The sequence below is a fragment of the Arctopsyche grandis genome, chromosome 11, assembly GCF_051622035.1.
Source record: "Arctopsyche grandis isolate Sample6627 chromosome 11, ASM5162203v2, whole genome shotgun sequence".
Taxonomy (NCBI): domain Eukaryota; kingdom Metazoa; phylum Arthropoda; class Insecta; order Trichoptera; family Hydropsychidae; genus Arctopsyche; species Arctopsyche grandis.
The window spans coordinates 28,752,180-28,775,120 of NC_135365.1; the positions used below are offsets into that span (position 1 = coordinate 28,752,180).

The window sequence follows — 22,941 nt, forward strand, 5'->3', positions numbered from 1 at the left end:
TGATGATGATGATGGTGCTGAGGTGGTGTATGTCTTGTGGTGCTGGATGACCGTTCTATGTGTAGTGGATCGCGCATGACTCCACATCCAGCTGTCAAGATCGTCGTCTCATTCGCTCCCCCATTTTTTAAAAACACCTGTCGTCGACGTTGTGGCTGGACTCCAGTCGATAGGTAGATAGGTAGGTAGCCGTGTCTGCTCGTTTATTGTCACCCGCGGGCCGCGACGCGTGTTGATGGCGATGGGGGCGCGGCGGGTAGCTTCCCCGCCTGGCTCGGCGAGGCAGGGATGAGCGGCATGTTGAAATTGATCGAGGCTGCGTGGCTCGATGTCGGGGGTCACCAGTATAGGGGATGAACGAATGAGACGACTGGCATGTTAATGCACGTGTTTATTATATGACAGCTGAAGACGGAGTGGGTAGCAGCTCTCCGAACCCAGCCGGGTTGGTCCCCACTCGCAGGAAGGCAACCAAACTCGACCATGTCGTATAAGCGAGCCGCCACAAAGTCAACAAAAATGTTTCGACGTTTATCGAACGAAAAATTATGTATAATCGCGCTGTTGTTAGAAGAAGAAGCTCAAGAAGGCAATCAAAAAGCACGGAGGCGTTTTGATGTGCATCCCATGTTAAAAAATAAAAAAAAACCGAAGGAGAGTTTTGGACACTGTATAAGGAGCTTGTGGATGATGGACAAAATTTTTTTAAATATTTCCGTAAAAAATTTAAATATTTGCGCCAAAACCATGTCGAAAGATTGAACAGCTGTCAACTGTCATTATCGATAATTGGTCCAAAACAGCAAAGCGGCAGAGTCATGGCACGTAATTCGCGTGTATATTTCCACGATGGCCAAAAAAACGGATACGATACGTTGACGGATGTTGCTGTACGGTATGAACAGGAAATGTCGGGTACTGCTGTAAGCCTGCCGTGGCGTAAACGTGACGGTTGGTATGAATATACCCATACAAAATGTACCAAAGAATACTTTTCGTACGGCCGGATACCTGCTGAAGTCGGTACGTGCTGACTAGGTATGAACAGACCTTTAATTGTAGTGAAATAAGTAAATAAACGATGCAATATGACATGTTTTGTGGTAGAATTTATGTGCACTATTTTGCACTGATTATGGCTTTTATATTGTTGCGTAGAGGTGGGTGGAGGATCCAAGTAAAAGGCCAACGTCGTGTCACAGCATTTAAAGAGATACACGCACCGCCAGTGCTCCGTCCAGAATGTCTTGATAGTAGTTGTGGTTGCGTTTTATCGATAGTTTTCTCGGGTTTGTGAAACACCCTTGACCTATTTATCTAACGTGTTATATGGGATCGGACTCTCGGTGATGTTGTGGTGCGGGCTGGCGGCTGCTCGCTTTGTTGGTTTTGAGTGGCTAGAACACTAAGCATAGGTTAGTGCATTAACTATGGGATGTTGTTATGGCTAGTTTTATGTTTAGAGACTATAATTTTGTGTTGGTAGTTTGGTTAACTTAACTTATGGTTATTATTTGTGGTAAGTGTGTATTTACAGATTAATTCTATCTATCCTAGTTTAGCCTATACCCATCTTCAAAATGTCGATAGGCCTTTGATTGAACGTGAGTTTGGTCTCTCTGAGGGAATTGATCAAGGGGTTGTCTATCTTGCCGAGAGACTTGAAGTAGTTCACGGCAAGTTTGTGTACGTGTTTGTCAAGGTAAATGTCTTGATATCGCCTAAGTACCTTCTTATAACATACAGGTCGCTCAGGGCATCTTCGACGTCCGGTTACTTCACCATTGTTTAGTCACGTACTCGGATGTGCAGTCCCCGAGTCAGTTCTAAGAACTCCACGGGAATGCGACCGAGTGCCGCTACTACGCCAATTCGGTGGCCATTGTTTAGCATACTTGCACTTAGTCTGGAGATAATCCTCGAAACCAATTATAACGGTCGCACAGTGTCAGGGATGCGCCTCGGCCTAATCCGATTGCACTTAACCGGCGGCTCCTTTTTTAGCATACGCTTTTTAGATCTTTGGACTCGATGCTCTTTACAGACTAGAATATATGTCGTTTTAATCCAAAACAGCCAAATTTGAAGTACATTTATTTGGTGCTCTCCTTTACTATTAAAGCCTGCTTTAAAGGCCAAAGACTTTATCTCTTAAAGCCCTCAACATGAGGCCACCCCCCCCCCCCCCAACGAATACAGTCTGAGAGACCCTTTCGTCGGAGAACGAGACGGTTGTCTAACAATATTGCACAAAAACAGCCGCACATTACTGCTCTATACAAAAAACTCTATACACTGTATGTACATACCCAAGTACAAAATAAACAACAATGCATGAACACATAAAGGCATACATGCGTTAGAAAATAATAATTAAAACACACCCAAAAAACAAACGCACACTTACACACATTCACAGATTCATAAAAACTCATAAATGCTTATGAAATTAAGTGGAGTAATAGCATCCAGGGGAACACAGCTTCCCAATGCATTCTGCGAACCTTTCGAAAGCTCTAAACGAAGTTTTATTCCTTATTAAATCTCTATTATGCAGGGGTCAATGAGAGAACCCCTGACGCTGTCTAGCAAAACCCTCCTCTCAGCCTCCATCCCAGGACAGGACCACAAAACGTGATCTGCGTCCTGCTCCGGAAAAGAACACGGACAAAAGGATTCAGATACCAAACCCATAGATGCAAGCTTACCGTTAAAGTGGCCATGGCCATTACTATTGAAAGTGTTATATTATTTTGTTGACAATGTCGTTTTAGTTCAATTGGCTAATAATTTTAGTGTTTCTCTCGTCTGGGTGATGCGACGGCTAAAATATCATATCGCAGCGCAGGTAGTCAAAGTAGAACTAATTTGGTCATTTTATAGGGCTCACTAGTACATAGTACTAGTAGTTGTTCTTTCCGCACTACAATTACTTAAAATACTCTTGGGAAAAGCCAGAAAGTTCTGTGAAAAGCTAGAATTTCAGCGATGGGTTCTACTGGAGCTACGCTTTCAAATATAATATTTATATTAAATTTATACTTACTGGTTGTTACTTATCTCCTTTTGTGGCCATTAGACATACAAGCAACATTTAAAATGTATTATATTATAATGCCAGTAAAAACAATCATTAAAATAATCATCAAAACCATCCGATTTTTTACGGCTTCCACATTATGAAGGACTATTGTCATGTACATACTAACAGCTTCAAACAACCCGATTGTGTAATTTATAAATATTTCATAATCAATATCTCTGACAACAAAATTTTCATTGCTGAACAACTAAAGAGTACATATGTAAAATCAATAAATTAAGTACTTTTGGATTTTGTCCAATTTTTATTTATACAACTTGAACTTTGGTCAGAAGAGAAAATTTTTTTGGAGCGGACCGTTAAATGAGTAGCACTGACCTGAAGTGTAATAGATTTTCATGAGTCTGCGAATTTCTAATTATATCTTTGTTAAATGAATTACCATTTCGGAGATTTGGCAATATGACTAGTTCATCTCGGAAATTTGCACAAAGACACTAATTTGGGTACGATGTCTGCTTGATGTCTTTACTTCGTTCGCTTTGTCTTCCTGTTTTATTTCTTTATCTACTATTTTTTGTACGTTAAAAAGAAATATGAAATATACAAGATGAATACTCGTTTGTTTACTATGAGATTAATTTTAAATAAAATACCAGTAACTTCAATGGAATAATTTATTACAAAATCTAGATAACACTATAATCAATTTTGTTAACTAGAGAAATCCAATCACTGGATAATCTCCCGTGATAACAAAGACCACCTGGAACTGTCATCACATTCAATTAGAACTCCGACGCATTTTATCTTGTCTCATTAGCTACTGGAGATACGATAAGCCAAAAGGATGCGATAATCAAAACGAAGCATTTCAGGAGGAGAATTGCAATCCTCAAATATTGGAAAAAAAGGTGTTTAAGACTCCAACTTGTGCCTTCCGAACAAATTTTTAAAATGATCCCAAAATATGAGACAGAGTACAGTATGAGGCGCAATTCTTAGATAGAATGGTCCTACGCCTTTATAAACTCCTCTGATCCCTTCAGCTCTTAATATTTTTAAACCGCAATCTATCACCCCAGTGTAAAAGCTTCCTTTACCAGTCGAGTCCACCCCTAAAACAACAACAAACATATTTTATTGATCAGTATTGAATCGTTGGCAGCTTTGGGTCAAGGTTAACCAGGCCGAATTGGACTCACCTTGATTGTAAAGACGAGTAGATATAACATCGAAAGGGCACATAAATATGACAAGCGCTATACCACTTATGTTACTAGCAACGAAAGCTGTCATGATTGGACTATCGATCAATATACCATTACTTTTTAAAATATCCTTAGATCTGTAAAAATAAAAACAAAAATCATTTCCAAAACCTCAAAAGAGATGCTTGAGATAATAGCGTAAATGTCTTTTCTGTGGAATGAGGGTGAGCCTTTACAAATGAAATGACTTCTATGAGTTGGTAGAAAGTAGAGGTATATCATTTACCTGGTAAAAGTTGTAAGTTGTACAGCACTACCCACTCCTGCTCTAGGAACGGAACTCTCTACACCTCTCCACAATCCCTTCAAACCATCTTTTCGAAATATAACTCTGAAAGCGTCCAAGCTGCCGCTGTATTTGTATTGATGTCCTACTGCTATAGTCTCGTGTGAACTGGATTGCATATGAGTTTTTATCAAATAAAATGGACTAGCTATGAAAGCGCCGACTATTCCAGCAGCAGATCCATAGAAGCAACTTTTCAAAGTGTCCGTCTGTCCCTGTTTATTTTTCGTCAACGACTGAGATTCTGCCGTTTGATATAATCCCAATCTATGTAGATAAATTAAAAGGGTGCACGTTTTATTTTAAAATAATCAAATTTTTTTACAAGGCTCTTTTTTATATTTCACTTCGCAAGCAATTCAGCTGAAATTCTTAGATTTGAAACTTTGCCATTTTGAGCGTTTTAGTCAACGCTATAATTGTAATATGAAAAATAATTGTAATAGACACGTTTAAAAATATGTATGTTCGGCGTTTCGCCACCCTCTCGTTTTGTCAGATTTTAAGTGTTTAAACGGTTCGGTGATTACTGGTCACAAACGACTCGTCACAAAGTCACTAAAATCTCTATAACGGAACACCTGGCATCCGAAAAGTCCATCATACTAACGATAACGATCATACTAACGAGAACTCGAGTGCCAAATATTGTGTATTCGCGATTTTCATGGCAAAAATTGTCTATGTGACCACCTAAATGTGACGAATAATCCAATTACCGTTTAAACGCCTATGGCTTTATTTTTTTCGCACTATCTATATATATATATATCATCATCATCATCATTTACAGCCATTCGCCATCCACTGCTGGATGAAGGCCTCTCCAACACGCTTCCACTCGTCTCTGTTTTGCGCAACACTCATCCATCTCATTCCGCACATTTTCCTAATTTCGTTCACCCATCTTCCTTGCGGTCTTCCTTTTACTCTTTTGCCTTCTCTCGGGTACCATTCAAGCACTTCTTTTGTCCACCTTTCGTCCATCCTCCTAGCTACGTGACCCGCCCATTGCCATTTCAATCTCTTCACTCTATCCACTATGTCCACTACCCTTGTCATATTTCTCACCCACGTGTTCCGCTTCCTGTCTTTCCTCGTTATGCCAAGCATACAGCGTTCCATACTTCTTTGAGTGCATTGGATTTTATTTTGCATCTTGGCGTTCAGTGTCCAAGTTTCACATCCATACGTCATCACTGGCAAAACGCATTGATCAAAGATCCTTTTCTTCAGGCAGAGTGGCATTTTTGATTTAAAAACAGCATTCATCCGTCCAAATGCACTCCACCCCAATTTCATACGTCTCTTTATCTCTTCATTTTTACTACCAGACATGTCAATTATTTGACCTAAATATAAATAATTATTTACTACTTCTACTGGTTTATCATCTAAGGGGATGCTATCAGGCATGCAATAACTATTGAACATTAGTTTAGTCTTATCTACGTTAATTTTTAATCCTACTTTTCTACTTTCCCTGTCCAGCTGTGTTAGTCTGATAAGTAGGTCAGCTGAATCACGAGCTACTAAAACTATATCGTCTGCGAACCGAAGGTGACTCAAAAAGCGACCATTGATGCTTACTCCGGCTGTATCCCAATCCAATTTCCTGAAAACTCCCTCAAGCACCGCATTGAATAACTTGGGCGAGATTGTATCTCCTTGTCTTACTCCTTTTCCTATGCTAAATCTATCTGTACCTGAAAAAATTTTAACTGAAGCTGTGGCATTCTTATATATTGTAGCTAACAGTCCCACATAGGGTTCCGGCACTCCCTGTGTTTTTAGAGCGTTAAGTACTGCATTATGACTAACTGTATCGAAGGCTTTCTCATAATCGACGAAACCTAGGCACAGTGGCCGTTGATATTCGTTGGCGCGCTCGATTAGTTCGCCAACTACTTGGAGGTGGTCCATTGTGCTGAAATTTGCCCTAAACCCTGCCTGCTCTATAGGTTGGTTCTCGTCGAGGATATTCTTCAGCCTTTCTGTAATAACCTTCGTGAAGAGCTTGTAGACCGCTGAAAGTAGACTAATGGGTCGGTAGTTCTTGATATCGCTTTTGTCGCCTTTTTTGTGTATTAAAATGATAGTTGCGTTATTCCATCCTTCTGGTATAGCTTGGTTCTGGATGCATTTGCTGAAAAGCCTAGCTAAGATATTAATTAGGGGGGGGCCGCCACATTTTAGTAAGTCGATGGGAATATTATCTTCCCCTGGGGTTTTACCATTCTTTGCAGTTTTTAGCGCGGCCTCTACTTCGCTAGGCAATACTGCAGGAACCCTTTGGCCGTGTGTCGATTCCAGAGTGGGGAATTGGCCGTTGTCGTTCTCGTATAGTTTTGCATAGAACGTGTAAACTCTGTCTATGATTTCTTCTCTATTCCTAATTATTACTCCGCTCTCTGATCTGATTGCGATCATTTGGTTTTTGCCTAAGAAAAGATCCTGTTTGCACTTTTTCAGGCTACGGTTATTCTTAATGGTATTTTCATATATATATATATATATATAGGAATGATTTTTAAACGAGCTGTATGTGTGGTTGGCCAACCTGCTAGGGATAAAGTGTGTGTGGTATGGATGGTTGAGACCGGATGCGTGTGGTTATGGTTACTTTTTGGAGAACAAGCCAGACGATACGATGTGTAATAAATATACTTGACCGAATCTGCGCTTTTCACTTGGAATCCTTCACATACGGAACCTAAATATATATAAAAATGAATGTCTGTGTGTGTGTCTCGAATAGGCTCCTAAACCACTGAACCGATTACGATGGAACTTTAAAGATTTGTTGTATGCATGACCGGGAAGATTACTGTGAAAAAAAAACGGGAAAAACGGGAACGGAAACGTGAAAAACGAGTCTCATTGCAACGCTATATGTACTTTCAAATGTTTTCGCGTTACCACCAAGGTGTTCGCTGCTTGCGTTTTACCGACAAATGGGAACGGGAACGAGAACGGGAACGGGAACGGGAACGGAAACGAGAACGGAAACGAGAACGGGAACGGTAATTGCATGCGTTTTTGTGACATTGCAGCGCGTGCCGGGTTCAGCTAGTATCTTATAAAATTTGTATTATAGGCTCTCATTATCTTTCATATATATTTTTACTTCACTAATCTAATATATAATTTCGAAAGAGACTTTGTATGTATGTTTGTTTGTTTGGTTTGTAGAGTCCGTGACTTTTAATTTAATAAAAAAGAAATGAATATTCAAATAAATTTAAATAAAATAAAACTATTCAAATAAATTTAATAAAATGTTTACTATTAGATTGGCCATGTTTAAGCGGTTTATATTACAAATACCGAGTGAAGCCGGGTAAAAACACTACTATGTATGTAGGTTATAAAATGAATGTTAAAATTTTTATATTATAATGGTGATAATTAATACATGATAGTGATTGATGGAGATGCATTTCAATTTACCTAAGCACGTTTCCATACAGTTTGTTTTAATTTTATTAAAAGCAGGGGATATACGGAATGTAAATAAAAAGTTAAAATTTTCTTTGAAAAGTAAAACAAATGTTTATATTTGGGGTGAAATATTTTAAAATGCAAATCAATTAAAAAACACATTGGATTAAATTTTGGATGTAAGAAAACCTAGCAAATTATATATTTGTTAAATCAAGCTATTATTAATCAACTACTTATTATTTGAAAGTCAATTAAAAACCACTTTAAACTGTTCGTGATTGAATTTCAACCATATTTTAACATAAATCGAAAATGCGCGGTCAAGTTCTGGGTCAAACTCCATGACCTATTTCCTCACAAAGAACGTCAATATATCATAAATTACATTAACTACAAAACTATTACGAGTGGTCGCAATTTGGGTTTCATTACCAGCAAATTTTGAACTTTATAAAATCAAAATACCTGGTACTGTTGCAGAACAATTGAAACCCTAAAGCAGGAACCAACCCCTTCTGCAAAGCCAACAATCCATCGTTTTTAGCAATTGTGAACAGCGCGTGAGGCACATTCTTATAATGCACCGAATAGTGACCCCTGGCTTGGAGTTCTCCTTGAAGCTGCATCCTGGTCTTGACCACATCCAGAGGATTGCTGAAGAGTCCGGCGCACATGGCGGCCGAGCCGCCCAGCACGAAATCCATATCAGTCGTTTCAGTCCATTTGGAACTACGCCATTTCGATTCGCACGACGACCCAAAGTCACACCGTTTGGTACATGACTGATATCTGGCGAACCAACTATCTGAACTACGTAACGTCACAGAACGTAACGACGACGAGGTCGCGTGCTCCACTAGCTGAACAACACTGACGATTTTGTGTTATCAGGTGTCATTAAATTACTACGGAGCTGTTATCTGGTGATGGAATTTGACGAGTGATGTATTAAATTAATTTATGTGATCTTTTTGAAGAAACTTACATATGCCTAAATTGTGGTCAAATAAGTTAAGACGAAGATAGGTACAAAATAAACTAAGATGTTCTGGGTCAATTTTCTTTTAGTTTGAATTTTATTTTAAACATATGTACATACGTAGTGTACATACAGTCTACTCTCGATTATCCGGGTGCGGATTATCCGTGCTTGAAAAATATTAATTATTTTTTTAAAATTAATTAAATTTTGTTCTTATATCATAATGAGACGCACCGATTGATTGTGACCGTAAACATGCGTGTTATTTGAAACAAATGATGTCACACAGAAATGGTTTTTGGTCCCTTTTTAAATGTATTTTCCTATTGCGTCAATTCTTTCAGTCGCTTTTGATCATCGAAGAAGTAACAAGTGCGTTCATTCAGACCAGATTTTTTCGAACAAACATATGTTTAATTATTATCAATTACAATACTTTGTGTGTGAAATTATTTTCTTTGCTATTAACTTGAAAATATTTCAGATTTACATACCTGTTCGAAATATATGTAGTTAAACAAAAAAAATAAGTTAGAGGCGTTCGCAAGATTGTGATAGTTCTGCAGGTCCTTCGAAACGAAAATGTATGAAAATGTCAAGATACGAAGATTTGGTTGCAACTATACTCATATAGTTAAATCAAAAATGAGCAGCAGGAATACCAATTAGCGTTCAAATGTGTATGGAAACAGCCAAGTTTTTCCAAGAAAAATTAGGATTAGTAGACAACTTCAATGCTTCGTTTGGCTGGTTGAATAGATTTTTTTTATATTTTGGCAATAGTAAGGCACATCTGCTTAACTATAAGCGTTTTTCTTCATAAATAATGAGTATTAAAATTATGAAACAAAAATTTGTTTTGTTAATATGATGTTATACTCGAAACCAAGTCAAAATTTGATGATTCGGATTATCCGTGTTTTTCAATTATCCGTACCTTCCATCCCCAGCTTTAGTCCGGATAATCGAGAGTATACTGTATGTACATATGTAGATACGAACATTCGTTATTGCTCGGGTGGATGAAAGTTTTAATAATAGTACTTTTCAGAAAATTTTGCTTGGGAGCTGGGTTTACACCTTTCAACAAATCTTATAAGGGTGAAATCACACAGGGAAGAACGGCACGTCGTGTGCTTGGATCCCCACTGTGGGGGTTCTCCTACATTTCTTCAAATATGGGATACACTCTTATTGATCACTGTCAAGCAAGGATAAATTCAAGGATAAAATTTTACCGAAAACACTCCAGGGGGTGATTTTGAGACGGTGTGTACTAGGCATGCCGTGAATATGTTCAAGACATGTCACATTTTTTTCTAATGTTTAAAAGTATTTAAAAAAAAGCCGTGATTTCGTTCCTTCCTGTGTGTGAAGCCGAGTATGAGTAGAGACCGGCGTTGGGACAATACTTTTTGCAAAAAAAATGGTTCAATATTGTCAATTAGTAATTACTATAGTCAACCATGATTTTTTGCTCTCTTACTTTGTTAACTAATGAAGGAGTCTATTGTTATTTGAAGGACACCAAGCCAATGCCTACGTCTGATCATGACAGGATACTTAAGTAAGTGGTTTTGAACTGTATATTTGCATAGCAGACTAACATTTGACTTTATATATTAGATATTATGCAAATAATAGGGCTGAAAGGGAAAAATTATAAAAACTAACTTAACAAATGCCATAAACGATTAAATCTCAAAAATATTATATGAAAATCATTACTCACACTTGATCGGTTTGCGCATTTGAATAATTAAATCATATTCTGAAAATACAACCAGACACGTCTTAAAATAGGGCCAACTCAAGGTTTTCCCTTGAAAATATATTCAACCCACGATGTCATGTGTACGTTCTAACGATTTGAAGTAGGTCGAGTTTAATTTATAATTACCCTTATATTTATTAAAGACTAATAAAAGCTAGTGAATTCGCCACATTTTATGTAAAAGCCAATTCATCACTTTATGAAGTTTAGCTATCCATAATTGCTGAAAAGATCTCGATGCTTATATTTAAATTTATCAATAAATTAATTTAAATTATGAAAAAGAAGAAAACACTGATACTAGAAAAACTAAAATACATAAAATGTAGTATTAATACTACATATTATACCTACATATATAATAGCTTTTAAACTATCAATGTAAAGTATCAAAACAATCAGATATTATTCTATGCTATTTATTTTATAAAATACACACATACATACATATATGGCACATAAATTACTTATTATATTTATCAATACATTAAAAATTATATTTCAGTCCTGCTCCAAAGAAAGGCTTTCCAGAATTCCCATTCATGAAAGTTTGGGAATATTGACCAACTGCATCCAAATTGCTATTTTTGTTCGGTCTCCAAATCGTAGCACCACCTTGGGCTCCAACCTAAAAATTTCAATACTAAAATATAGAAAAGACTTGAGCTCAGCCAAGAAAAACTTTGTGGTTTTAAAATATTCACCTGAACTCCACTGGGAATTTTGTCAACAGCCAGAGATCCACTTGATCCTCTTCCTTGGTAATTTAACAAACTTCCAGCAGTATATACAGGCTTTTCTTGATGAGCCAATGTTTGAGTGGCATGAAGTTGTGCACTGAGTCGATTGTGATCATTTTGGAATAGATTACTCCTGACTCCGAATCTGTTCTAGAAATATAAAAATAAGCAAGTCAAAAAAGAGTATAATTATCAGATCAATTCAGAATTTTTCCAGGAAATTACGTGTAAATTTGGGGAGTCGAATGTTGAAGAACCAAATAAGCTCGAACTGGGTCCAAGAGGTACATTGAATAAGTTTCCTCCTTGGGCTGCTACACAATAAACTGTGCTTAGTAAAAGTACTGATACTGCGCTCTTCATGTTTGATTTTTGCTAATTAGTTTTCACTGGTTTGAATGTGTGATAGATAATGAGTTCTCAGTTGTTGGTTAGTAGTATTTATACTCGAACGTAACAGGAAAATATTTACATATAATTCTAAAGGGGTTCCCCGTTTTCTGAGATGATATTGTTAATTGTGGTCATATAAACTCGTTTTAAGAGATAACAAAAAATGAAGTTCAGCGACGCTTTACATTTGTACCGAGTGCGTAAAAAATACATAACTTATCTTTTTGAATTAGTTTTAATTAAATGTATTGAATTTCATACGCATAAGTTATCATTTGCAAAATTAATTGATCAAAAGTTTTCTCTCCAGATTTAAAAAAAATGGATATTGAATAACGACGATATTATTTACATATATGGACAATAAACCATAAAAGAGCATTGTAAAAAGCGTGACAACGGAAGCAGATATATCTGAGATGATCTAAATTGGTTTTTTATAAAGAAACTATATTTTTTATTTTTATTTTTATTTTTATTTTATTTAAATAGGCACACATACCGAATAAAATATAAAAAGAAAGTTGTATAATGAGACAAAAAATAATAATAAACATAAATAAAAATATAATATTCCATTTACAGTGAGCACCACATGGTGATATAAAAAAGTAAAATTACAAAAACATCAAGATTTAAAAAAAAAGAAAACAAACAGATAAAGAAAAAGATACAGATAAAGTAAAAAAGAAAAAGAAAAAGAAAGACTATAAGGGTGAAGAAGCAAATCAACCACATATTATTTTCTTCACCTTTGTCCTAAAAATACTAAAAGAGTCACTAAAGAGGTCAAGACAATCATCTAAGCTATCGTAAATACGGCATATACGAACGATTGCACTATTGAAAGAGGTGTTGCTTTGACAAATTGGTGGATAAAAAAGATTTGTGCATCTGGTGAATCGGGCATTAACGTTAAAATTAATCTCACTTAAAACAGATGTGTCAAGAATACCATTAGCAATCTTATATAAAATTAAGAAATCAGAAACCTTTCTACGCTTATAGACTTGCAATATCCACAAAAATATTTTCCATTAAGAGGGCTGTACACCCGAAACCTCAATTTTGTTGCCGTTCCTTTCTTCGATATATGTATACAATATATTGAGTGAATGTATATATCGACTGAATGCGACAATATATATATTGAGTGAATGCGACAGTTGCGCTTCGACCAGATAAAACGTATTTTAAATCGACAAAATCGAGGTTTCGTATTCTCCTATTTTCTCCTCCGAAATTGTACCAATTTAAAAAAAAATGTCATCATCGGTATGAGAAAGATATTTTCTGTGCAACTATGTGCGTATTTTTTTTTTAAAATCGACCGTTAAATAAGTATGCTGGACTCTTTTCGTGGGTGTAAAAAAGAGGCGATTTTATAGATGTTTGGCGGCTCCTAGCTCCTATAAAAAATAACTAATCAAAAAAAATAAAACGATAGATGCATCCCAGGTGGATATACACAGCATATTAAAATATAATTTCTCTAGTGCCATAATTGAGGAAGGGAGAAGTGTAATACGTTTGTATGGACAAGGCGCTGGTGTCCAGCCCTCTTAACTGCTACTGACTGAGACTAAAAACGTAAATGGTTAATGTAGATGTGTATGTATTAAAAGATTATTCAGAAGAAAACAAGTAAGGTCAAGGGATTGAAATAGGGAAATTTATGGATCATAATGGATGAAGATATGAAATAATGGAAAAAGGACTTGAAAAGTTTTGGATCTAGCGTTTGATGGGTGAAATTAAAAGCTCACGTGATAATAGTGATAATTTTAATCTTTCGTTATCTGTCTTCTTATTTACCTAAGTTATGTCCATAAAATTTTATATATAGACAATATGTCATCGAGGAAAAGCTTTGGAATTGCATTTTATGAACGGAGGGAATTTTCTTCATTAATATACATACAAATATATTTATTATATAATATAATATGTATTTTAATGTTATGCTTATCTGTAAAATTTGTTTTATGCACCATACGAATAATGACTTATGTAAGTTAATGTTATAATTAATTACAAACTATGACGCATTAGTTTGTTTAGTAAAAAAAAAAATATCTACAAGTTCTCGCTCTTTCTATATGGACATCACTTTCGTTCGCATAGTCACATAGGTTGGATCTTAATCGTTATGATTTCGTTTTCGCGTTGTCATTAGTTTCAATATAGACACTAGATCATTTTATTTTAACCTAAAAAGTGATTATCTGACCACGTGTAATTTTTTTGGCAAACATCCAAATTTCTAAAGGAAATGTTATTCAAGCGAATTTTGAATCCAGCTATTTCAAGTTGGCATTGAAAATATTTAAATTTTTTAAGGAAATTAAGAGTTCGTCCCCCATCACATATTTTTCACATTCATTGAAGTAAAATTATTGATTTCGGTATTATGCTTTTACGGAATATATTTTAATAGCTTATTGGTTTAGTGACATCACATTTTCTGATATCTCTGTCCATTTCGTCATAAATTATAATACTATATCTCTTAATAATAATTTCAAAAGTTATTATAACGTTACGAAATTTTAATGAAAATGAGTGAATACCGGAAATAAAAAAGTGCCTAAGGGACATTGTTTTAAAATATGGTCCAAATGCTCAAAATCGTTTTTTAATAGTGTATGTCAAAAGCACGGCTATTTTTTCATACAATTGTTGTACAATGCACTCTCCTCAATATTAAATACTACACATTTTTCAGATAAAAGTCGTAAAAACTTTCATAAAATTATTCATAAGACTAATTAAAAGTTTATAATCCTTTTACGTTTTCACGATTCTGTACTCCTTATCACAACATTTCATAGTTTTCCGTCATGATACAGTAATAATAATTGTCTGCAATGATCCCTTTAACCCGATGTTAAATAAAAAAATAAAAATTATGTACATACATAGATACATATATACTAGGAAGGCTTGACAGGAAGACCCCAATGCGCCTTCCTAGACAATTAATTACAAACAATGCAGCATTTTTATTACTTAAATCACCGTATTTCGATAAGCTGAAGAACACGAAATTAACAATTAATCAATTAATACATTGAGACATATATAGATTTAGCCTTGTACATATTTTTTTACAAATTGTACAAACATTAAATACAGAAGATTTGTGACAGCAGGTAGGATGATATTTTATTTGCCAATTTTGAAGAACCGTTTCAACAATGATCAGATAAAATTGGAAAACTCTGATAAGAAACATCCAAGTCTAACCAGCAGTATTAAAGATTAGCCCGCGATCGAACCCAATCATTTCTTGATGTTAAACATAAACGCAACCACTGAGCCATACTGCTGGCTAATGGTTAATAAAATATTTTCGTTTCATTTGTGATCAAGTTCTCGTATTTTATATCATTCGAAATTTTCGGATGGTTATTTTATTTGAAATGAAATATTCGATGACGTGATTTAACATTGTCAGGTATAAACACGTCGATTTTTCCCAGAAAAAAAATGTTCACTCCCAAATATATTTTGTTTTGTTGTTTGTCTTGCTTTCAAAGATATTTGTAAGACTCGTTTATCCTTTAAAATTATTTTATTGATACAAATATATAAATAAAAAATGATTAAAATAAATAGTGTAACGCGACGTTCTCCCGAGTGTCCCTTCAGTTGGTAGCGGTAGTAATATTTAGGGTGGCACCAGTGACTTTACCGCGCCAACACCATGCTCCTCTCGAGCGCATCGAGAGCGAGTCTCTCACCCGCCAGCTACCGACGAAGAAAGATTTCTCCTGTGCACGTCTCCACGGGGAGACGGGGCCCAGAGATCCACCATCTTGCTGAAGAACCGCTGTGAGGTCGAGTGCAGCATCACTCCCTCCCAAGAGTACCAGCCTAACGTCTCCGGTATTCCTCACGCCGTTTCTGGAGAAACATCAGCCGTGAGAGGACCGCAGAGCCAGCTCCCAACCACGAGGAAGCTGTTATCAACGAGATGATTTGCAGTCAGGAACCTCCCCGACTATATAAACTGTATCTCAAGGTTAGTCCACGTTTCCCTATAACCCGACCCTTGGAAGAAGAACGACGTATCCGCCCTCTGGACCTCCCACCGCGAGATCAGATAACGCGCGTAAAACCGTTCGTTACAATAGTCAAAATTCATGTACACTTTTCATTCATGTACATTTTTTTAATATAACACCCCCCCCCCCCCCCCCACAGGAAGTCATTCCATACTGGTCAAAATTTTTGTGACTGTGAAAAGCTGAAATGACGCCCCTGCCCGTGACATTACGGAGTGAGGACCTTTTGTGTCGTCAGTAATGCTCCTGTTTATTATTAACTGATACGAAAGCAATATTTAAATTCAAAATTAATTGGTTTTAATGCATTATTTTAATTCAAGCCTCCAATGAATGTCACATGGCTAATAACTGTAACATTTTCCCTAAATACAGATGTATATTTTATTCATTAATGATGAATACTATTTTATTTATGTCTCCTACCTACATATAGCTACTTCATTTAATTATACTGGCTCATGTAAAATTGTGAATGTTGAGAAAATTTCAGTGAACGAAATAAATAAAACTCTTCATATAAAGTTGGTATTCACTTGCTGAATACATAAATTTCAAGTTGTCAGCGCTGTATTGTGACATTTGCTTGTGTTTTGGTACTATCTCTTGAGCTGTCATCGCTCATTAGCTCCACTTATAAAAATACGCAACGTATCGATTGAAACAGAAATAAAAATATACATAGCATTAATATCTAATTTATTCAGATTTAGTGTGTTGTTTATTATGGCACTTTCGTGATTATCATCACTTTGCAGATGTCATTAATGTTCTGAACAAAGTCATATGTATATCGATTTTTATGATGTGTGAACAGTATAATAAGATTTCAACAAACGAATCGTCAGATGATGTAAACATCAAAGTGGAAGAAGTAATACTCGATAGTGAAGATTGGAATGATGACAGTTGCCATAGTTCAAACGTTGATATCAAAGACTTTAACATAAAGTTTGAAAGCCAAAGTGATTTTTTGACAGATAATAAAGTCAACGCTTGGCATTTACCCCAGACGAATGGAAATGTTGAAGGACTCAATTTTCAAAAGAATCTTGAAATTAAAATAGAGTACGATAGAGATTCTTGTGATGAGGATAAACAATTAAATGTATTTGAATCAACGTATTGTGCCGAACCAAAAAATAGCAATATTAAGATTGAACTAGTGAAGGTAAGTTTTAAGCCTGTAACTATTTATACATAATTTGGCCAGTAAGTACTATTGTAATTTGTCACCTAACATAAGAATATTTTATCTTCCAGGAAGAGATAAATATAAAATCTGAAAATATTATAGATAATAATCACAGTTTAGACGATGTTCTGTCACCTCCAAATATTCAAGTAAAATGTACTGAAAATAAAATTTTCAAATGTGATTACTGCCCAGAATGTTATACCGAGAAGCATTTGTTGATAGGCCATATCATTTCACACACTAATGAAACAGTCATATCAAGGAAAAATGACCTGGAATCTAATTCTCCAATCAACAGCACGCAGCCTCATAATCCTCACGTATGTCAGATCTGTACGAAAACGTTCGCTGCCGATAGATATCTCAAAAGACATATGAAGATCCATGTCGAGGGCAAACCGCACAAATGTGAGATCTGTTCGAAGGCATTCGTAGACGCGTACCATTTAAAACAGCACGTGCAGATTCACTTTGACGACAAGCCGTTCAAGTGTGAGATCTGTTCGAAGGGATTCGCCTTCAGCCGAGACGTCAAAAGACACATGAAAATACACTCGGACGACGGTTTCAAGTGCGACATTTGCTCCAAGAAGTTTCAAACGAAACAGAACCTAAACACACACACGATAGTCCATACTGGGGAAAAACCGCACAAGTGTGAGCTCTGCTCCAAGGTGTACAGTTACAAAATAGATCTGAATCATCATATGAAGATTCACACCGGAAAAGATTTGCACGTTTGTAACGTTTGTTCTAAAGCCTTTCCGAGCAGATCGAAATTGATGAGACACGCTCAGAGTCACACTGGAGAGAGGCCTCACAAGTGTGACACGTGCTCCAAAAGATTTTTCAACGTGTACAATTTGAATAGACATGTTCAAAGTCATTCCGGGGAGAGGTCTTACAAGTGCGAGTTTTGTTCGAAAACTTTTTACAATCAGAGCATGTTAAATTCTCATGTGAAGATTCATGTTAGGGGAAAGTCGTACAAGTGTGAGATTTGTTCCAAAGCGTTTAGCACCGTTTATCATATGAATAGACATTTAAAATGTCATGGTGGGGAAAAGCCTCATACATGTGAGAGTTGCTCTAAAGAATTCGCCAATAAAGACTGTTTCAGTAAGCACATATGTGAAGTTGAATTAGAGAGTAATTGTAAAGATGTAACAGTTGTTTGAAATATGCATATACTTATATAAATATATATTAAGAGTTTATTAGAATGTTTGTCGAATCAATAAAAATTTTATACAGACATTGTATCCATATTTATTTTTAAATATACTCCTAATGATTATATTTTTCCAATTAGAATATTTGGGAAATTTTACAGTTATTGGCCAGTATATTAACCGCTTGAACTAAATGAGTACACTAATGCCAGTTGATTGAAAATTTATAGGTTGTGGCTATTAATTTATAGGCCCATATAAATTTGGTTGTGGCTATTTGCAGGTACTATATCTGTGACAGGCGCAAAGCTTTCTGCGCATGCGCGTGAACTGTCTCTGTCAGCGTGTTTACTGCTAAAATTTTGTTTTAAACCTCTTAAAATTTAGTTCGAACTCGTAAAGTGACGTAGAGTAAAAAATATAATCCAAATTAGTTAATATTATTAATTCAATCAAGTCTAGCATACATTAAATGTAAGAAATTAGAAAAGTTCACGCGCATGCGCAGAAGGTTTTGCGCCTGTCGAAGATATAGTACCTGCAAATAGCCACAACCAAATTTATATGGGTTAGAATCTTAGTAATGAACATGAACATCACTGAGAGCATAAAAAAATTCCGAAACTCACTGAGTATTTTATTTGTGCTACTTGCCGCCATTAGCTTGATTTAGTTCAAGTAACAAATGATTATACTCTAGTCATTATAATTATTAAAAGAGGCTAATAGTAGTCTGAAAATAAAGTTAATTAAATTATAGTAATTAAGAAAGATTGATTGAACTAATATGTTTCATTGAAAATATTAAATGACAGATCAGCGTTTGTGAAATGGTAAACGGATTATTTCGCACATTTCGATCGCGCGCACGATAATCGTTGCTACGAAAATCGCGAATATCGAATAATCTGGAATTCGAGTTCTCGTTTGTATGATAGTTCGTGTCGATAACTCTCGATGGATTTTTTGGGTGCCAGATATTCCGTGATCGAGATTTAAGTGAAGTTTGCAAGATCGCTTTATGCAAAATAATCACCAAACCATGTGAAATAGCATTTAAAAATCAGCTGATTTGAATATGATACGAACATTTTTCACGTTACCTAAGCAAAAAAATAGAATAGCCTTGTAAAGATATGAGAGAAATTTTTAATAGTATGTAGATTTTATTTTATTTATTTATTTATATATTATCTTAGCTATCGAACTAATTTAAAAATACATCTTAATTACTTAACTCTAAAATTTATAATTAACTTATATGTACTGTCCGTCACAGAGGTGTCTCTTCGCACCTCGCAAGAATGCATCTATGGTCTTAGCAGACCTGATGCACTCAGGGAGGGCATTATACATGAGCACACCCCTGTGAAAAACACCCCCAGCTGTCTTATTTTTTCTTACTCTACTTACAACTCGTCTGTCCTTATTTTTAGTATAAAAACTATGTTTATCTCTATTCCTTATTATATAATCATCAAAGTACTTAGGCAATAACTTATGATCTAACTTATAAACAAAAGACAATCTACTAATATTTAGACTAATTCTAATACTCATCCATCCTAATTCATCTGACAGTGAAAAATTGATAAAATTTTTAATAATTTCACGTTTATTTTATGTAATAAAATATTAAATATGGTCGGAGGTTGCGTTGTTAATGCCACACTTGTCAATTTGAATTTGAAGTTTTCCAATTTGTACTAACGCGCGAAGTTCCATATTAACTGATTCAAAACAAATAATGTTCTTTCAAAACGGATTATTTTAATAAATAAAAAGTTTAAATCATGGCACTTTTATCGAGCATAGATCACGATTTGTTAAATGAAGAAACAATTCAGATATTGAACACTAAAAGTATATACAGTGTCTTAGATTTCTTGAATGAAGACGTCGACGAAATAGCCCACTTAACAGATTTGACATACGTAGACATTTTCTCCATCCAACAGCATATCTATCAAAAATTTAACACCACTTCAATATCTGGTCTAGATCTTTACGAAAAGATCAAAGAATCACATATCAGCACGGGTATTCCAAGGTGAATTTTGCATTTCTTTAATATATATATTTTTTAATTGAATGTGCATACATATATTGTTTAATTCAGATTAGATACTGCATTGAAGGGTGGACTTCCATGTGGAAAGATAACTGAAGTGTGCGGTTTACCATGCTCAGGAAAAACCCAGTTGGTCACGGCGATATCCTGTAACGTATCTCATCACTTAAAACGCAATATCATTTATGTGGATGCTAAGAATGACTTTTCCGGAAGCAGAATATATCAAATTTTAAAGGAGACTGGATGTGAAGAAAAGGTATACATTGTTTTAATATATATGTAGTTACTATATTCTTAGGCAAAATAATAGACAATGTTAGTGTAGGTTTTTAAGCTAAAATTAAAATACTTAAAAATAATATACCTACATACAATTTATAGATACTTTTTTGTACATGTCTCTATTTATATATATAAATACATATTGGTGGGCACAAATTTTTTAATATTATTTAATTTTATAGGAGCTGGCTTCTAGTATGGACAGAATAAAGGTTGTTAGACTTTGGAATATGAATGCGCTTATCTATTTCATTCATGAATTGCATCGTAAGGAATCATTGAGGAATTGTGTTTCTTTAGTTGTCGTAGATTCTCTTCCATGTTTGATGCTGCAACACAAGGGCGAAAAGTCTAAAGAGAGTAATACTAATTTTCAGTCTTTGACTATGCTTTGTATTTTGGGTTATCAATTATTGCTTTATTATTATTGCAGGTATCGGTTTATTGAATCTCTTTGTAAATGCTGCACGTTTAGTCGGAACTGAGCATGGAATATCGTTTATTATTGTAAATTTGACTACTCGTTGGAATGAACTGCTTGTAACTGAAGAAGATGGTATTGTTTTTATTTAAAAATGTATTAAACCATTGTTTATATGGAGAATAATATTTATTGATATTTTTCAGGTAAAAATGTATCAAAATGGGTTGAAAAAAAAGTTCCTGCACTAGGCAAATATTGGCAATTCATTCCAACTACTTTTATCAGGACAGATATAGATAAGAGTTGTGAATTAAAAAAAATTGATATTTCAGTGAAAAGTTCGTGTGATGTTTTATTTGGAAATACCATTAGTTTTGAATTAAATTCTATAGGTATAAAATAATAATATTTAAATTTTCTATTGTTATTCTTGTACATATTTTGTTTAACCGTACAATGAACTCGTCACATTTCTCCTTTCTTGCGATATTAATAACATATTATCTATCTCACGAAGTATTGTCCAAAGTAATTGTCAAATATTGTTATAATAAGCATGCGGATGAACCGGTTATGAAAGAAAAAAATATTGACGCTTCGCTAAAGCAAACAATCATACTGGAGTGTCGTACCTGCTCCGAAGAATCAAACAGAATGAACAAACATTGGTTTAAGAGAACGATCGGTACGAATAATACATTTTCCGATGAATTTATAGTGAGCAAAAACGATTCTGGGAACGTTTATTTGGATCATATGCACAGATTTGTCATCAGAGACATCACCGTTGACGATATAGGATTGTATTATTGCAAGCATTTACAAGACGATCATATCAAAGAAGGCTATATATACTTTGTCGATATTGTCGATACTTCTACTCAAGAGAATCTCGTTGGAAACTCATCAGTTTGGTCTGATTTTTATTTCAAGTACATACAACCTACTAATGAAAAGTTAGAAGGACTTGGCAGTAATTTGACAGTGTTTTTGGAGTGGGAAACGTGGAGTCCTTGCAGTCCTTACGATTCATTCCACAAAAGAACACAATCGAGGATCGGAAAATGTAGAATCCGATCGGAAGGATTGAATATATCCGTAGAAATTGATAAGCACCGACCGAACTTAACTTTATCATGTCGCTCTCAGCTTCTACTCCGTATTCGTCCAGATTTGAAACAAAACCTTTCTTCCATTCCTCATTACAAATACGTCAAGCAATGTATAAATTGGTTTTCATTTGAAGACGATCCCAATTTTGAAAGCGAAGAAAGAGAAGTTACTCTTTTTTTCGGTTCCGATCTTATCACCGTGTGCCCTCATTCTAATGTCTATTCGAATTTGACGTGGTTCAAAGACGATCGCCGAGTGGATGTTCTGAATGATGTTGATGATTTGCACGTGTTTGTAGATGTCTTCAATATTTTATACCTGTCTCAGGTCGGTAAGAAAGACAGTGGATTATATTCGTGCACGGTGGACGGTAAAAAGAGTTTAAATTTGACGGTTGTCGTTGTGTCTAAACCTAAATTGGTGTTTGGTGTATTTTTGCGACATTCTCTCTATTTATTCTTCATCGCTTATGCGTTTATTCCGGTTTATTGTTTCGGTTTGAAATTTTATTTGAAAAGACGCGTGATTTCACGTGATTAGATATTGATTATAATTTTGTTTTGTTGTGAAAATAAATTGTGATTACATATCACGTTGTTTTGTTTTAATCTATTATGCAATGAAATATAATTACTGTTTGTAAACAATGGTGATAAAATTCAAAGTATTTTTATTCAT

General features: G+C 35.1%; 5 protein-coding genes across 5 annotated transcripts; 3 read left to right on the forward strand and 2 right to left on the reverse strand.

Moving 5' to 3' along the window:
* Positions 1-3,703: 3,703 nt before the first annotated feature.
* On the reverse strand, positions 3,704-9,133 carry LOC143918776 (solute carrier family 25 member 35-like). The gene is made up of 4 exons (XM_077440833.1): positions 8,510-9,133; positions 4,541-4,867; positions 4,249-4,391; positions 3,704-4,161 (listed from the first exon to the last, which is right to left on the reverse strand). Exons 1-4 carry the CDS (start codon positions 8,746-8,748, stop codon positions 3,962-3,964), a joined length of 909 nt encoding a protein of 302 aa, XP_077296959.1. The 5' UTR covers positions 8,749-9,133; the 3' UTR covers positions 3,704-3,961.
* A 2,070-nt stretch (positions 9,134-11,203) lies between these two features.
* On the reverse strand, positions 11,204-11,960 carry LOC143918968 (uncharacterized). The gene is made up of 3 exons (XM_077441095.1): positions 11,766-11,960; positions 11,505-11,690; positions 11,204-11,428 (listed from the first exon to the last, which is right to left on the reverse strand). Exons 1-3 carry the CDS (start codon positions 11,901-11,903, stop codon positions 11,288-11,290), a joined length of 465 nt encoding a protein of 154 aa, XP_077297221.1. The 5' UTR covers positions 11,904-11,960; the 3' UTR covers positions 11,204-11,287.
* A 4,596-nt stretch (positions 11,961-16,556) lies between these two features.
* LOC143918934 (uncharacterized) lies at positions 16,557-18,458 on the forward strand. Its single transcript, XM_077441055.1, has 2 exons — positions 16,557-17,171; positions 17,264-18,458. The coding sequence occupies exons 1-2, from the start codon at positions 16,803-16,805 to the stop codon at positions 18,374-18,376; spliced, it is 1,482 nt and encodes a 493-aa protein (XP_077297181.1). The 5' UTR covers positions 16,557-16,802; the 3' UTR covers positions 18,377-18,458.
* Positions 18,459-20,032: 1,574 nt separating this feature from the next.
* On the forward strand, positions 20,033-22,854 carry Rad51D (Rad51 recombinase D). Its single transcript, XM_077440651.1, has 5 exons — positions 20,033-20,420; positions 20,490-20,700; positions 20,909-21,086; positions 21,160-21,282; positions 21,354-22,854. The coding sequence occupies exons 1-5, from the start codon at positions 20,164-20,166 to the stop codon at positions 21,551-21,553; spliced, it is 969 nt and encodes a 322-aa protein (XP_077296777.1). The 5' UTR covers positions 20,033-20,163; the 3' UTR covers positions 21,554-22,854.
* Positions 21,607-22,911, forward strand: LOC143918680 (uncharacterized). The gene has a single exon (XM_077440650.1). The coding sequence runs from the start codon at positions 21,607-21,609 to the stop codon at positions 22,801-22,803; it is 1,197 nt and encodes a 398-aa protein (XP_077296776.1). The 3' UTR covers positions 22,804-22,911.
* Positions 22,912-22,941: the final 30 nt, after the last annotated feature.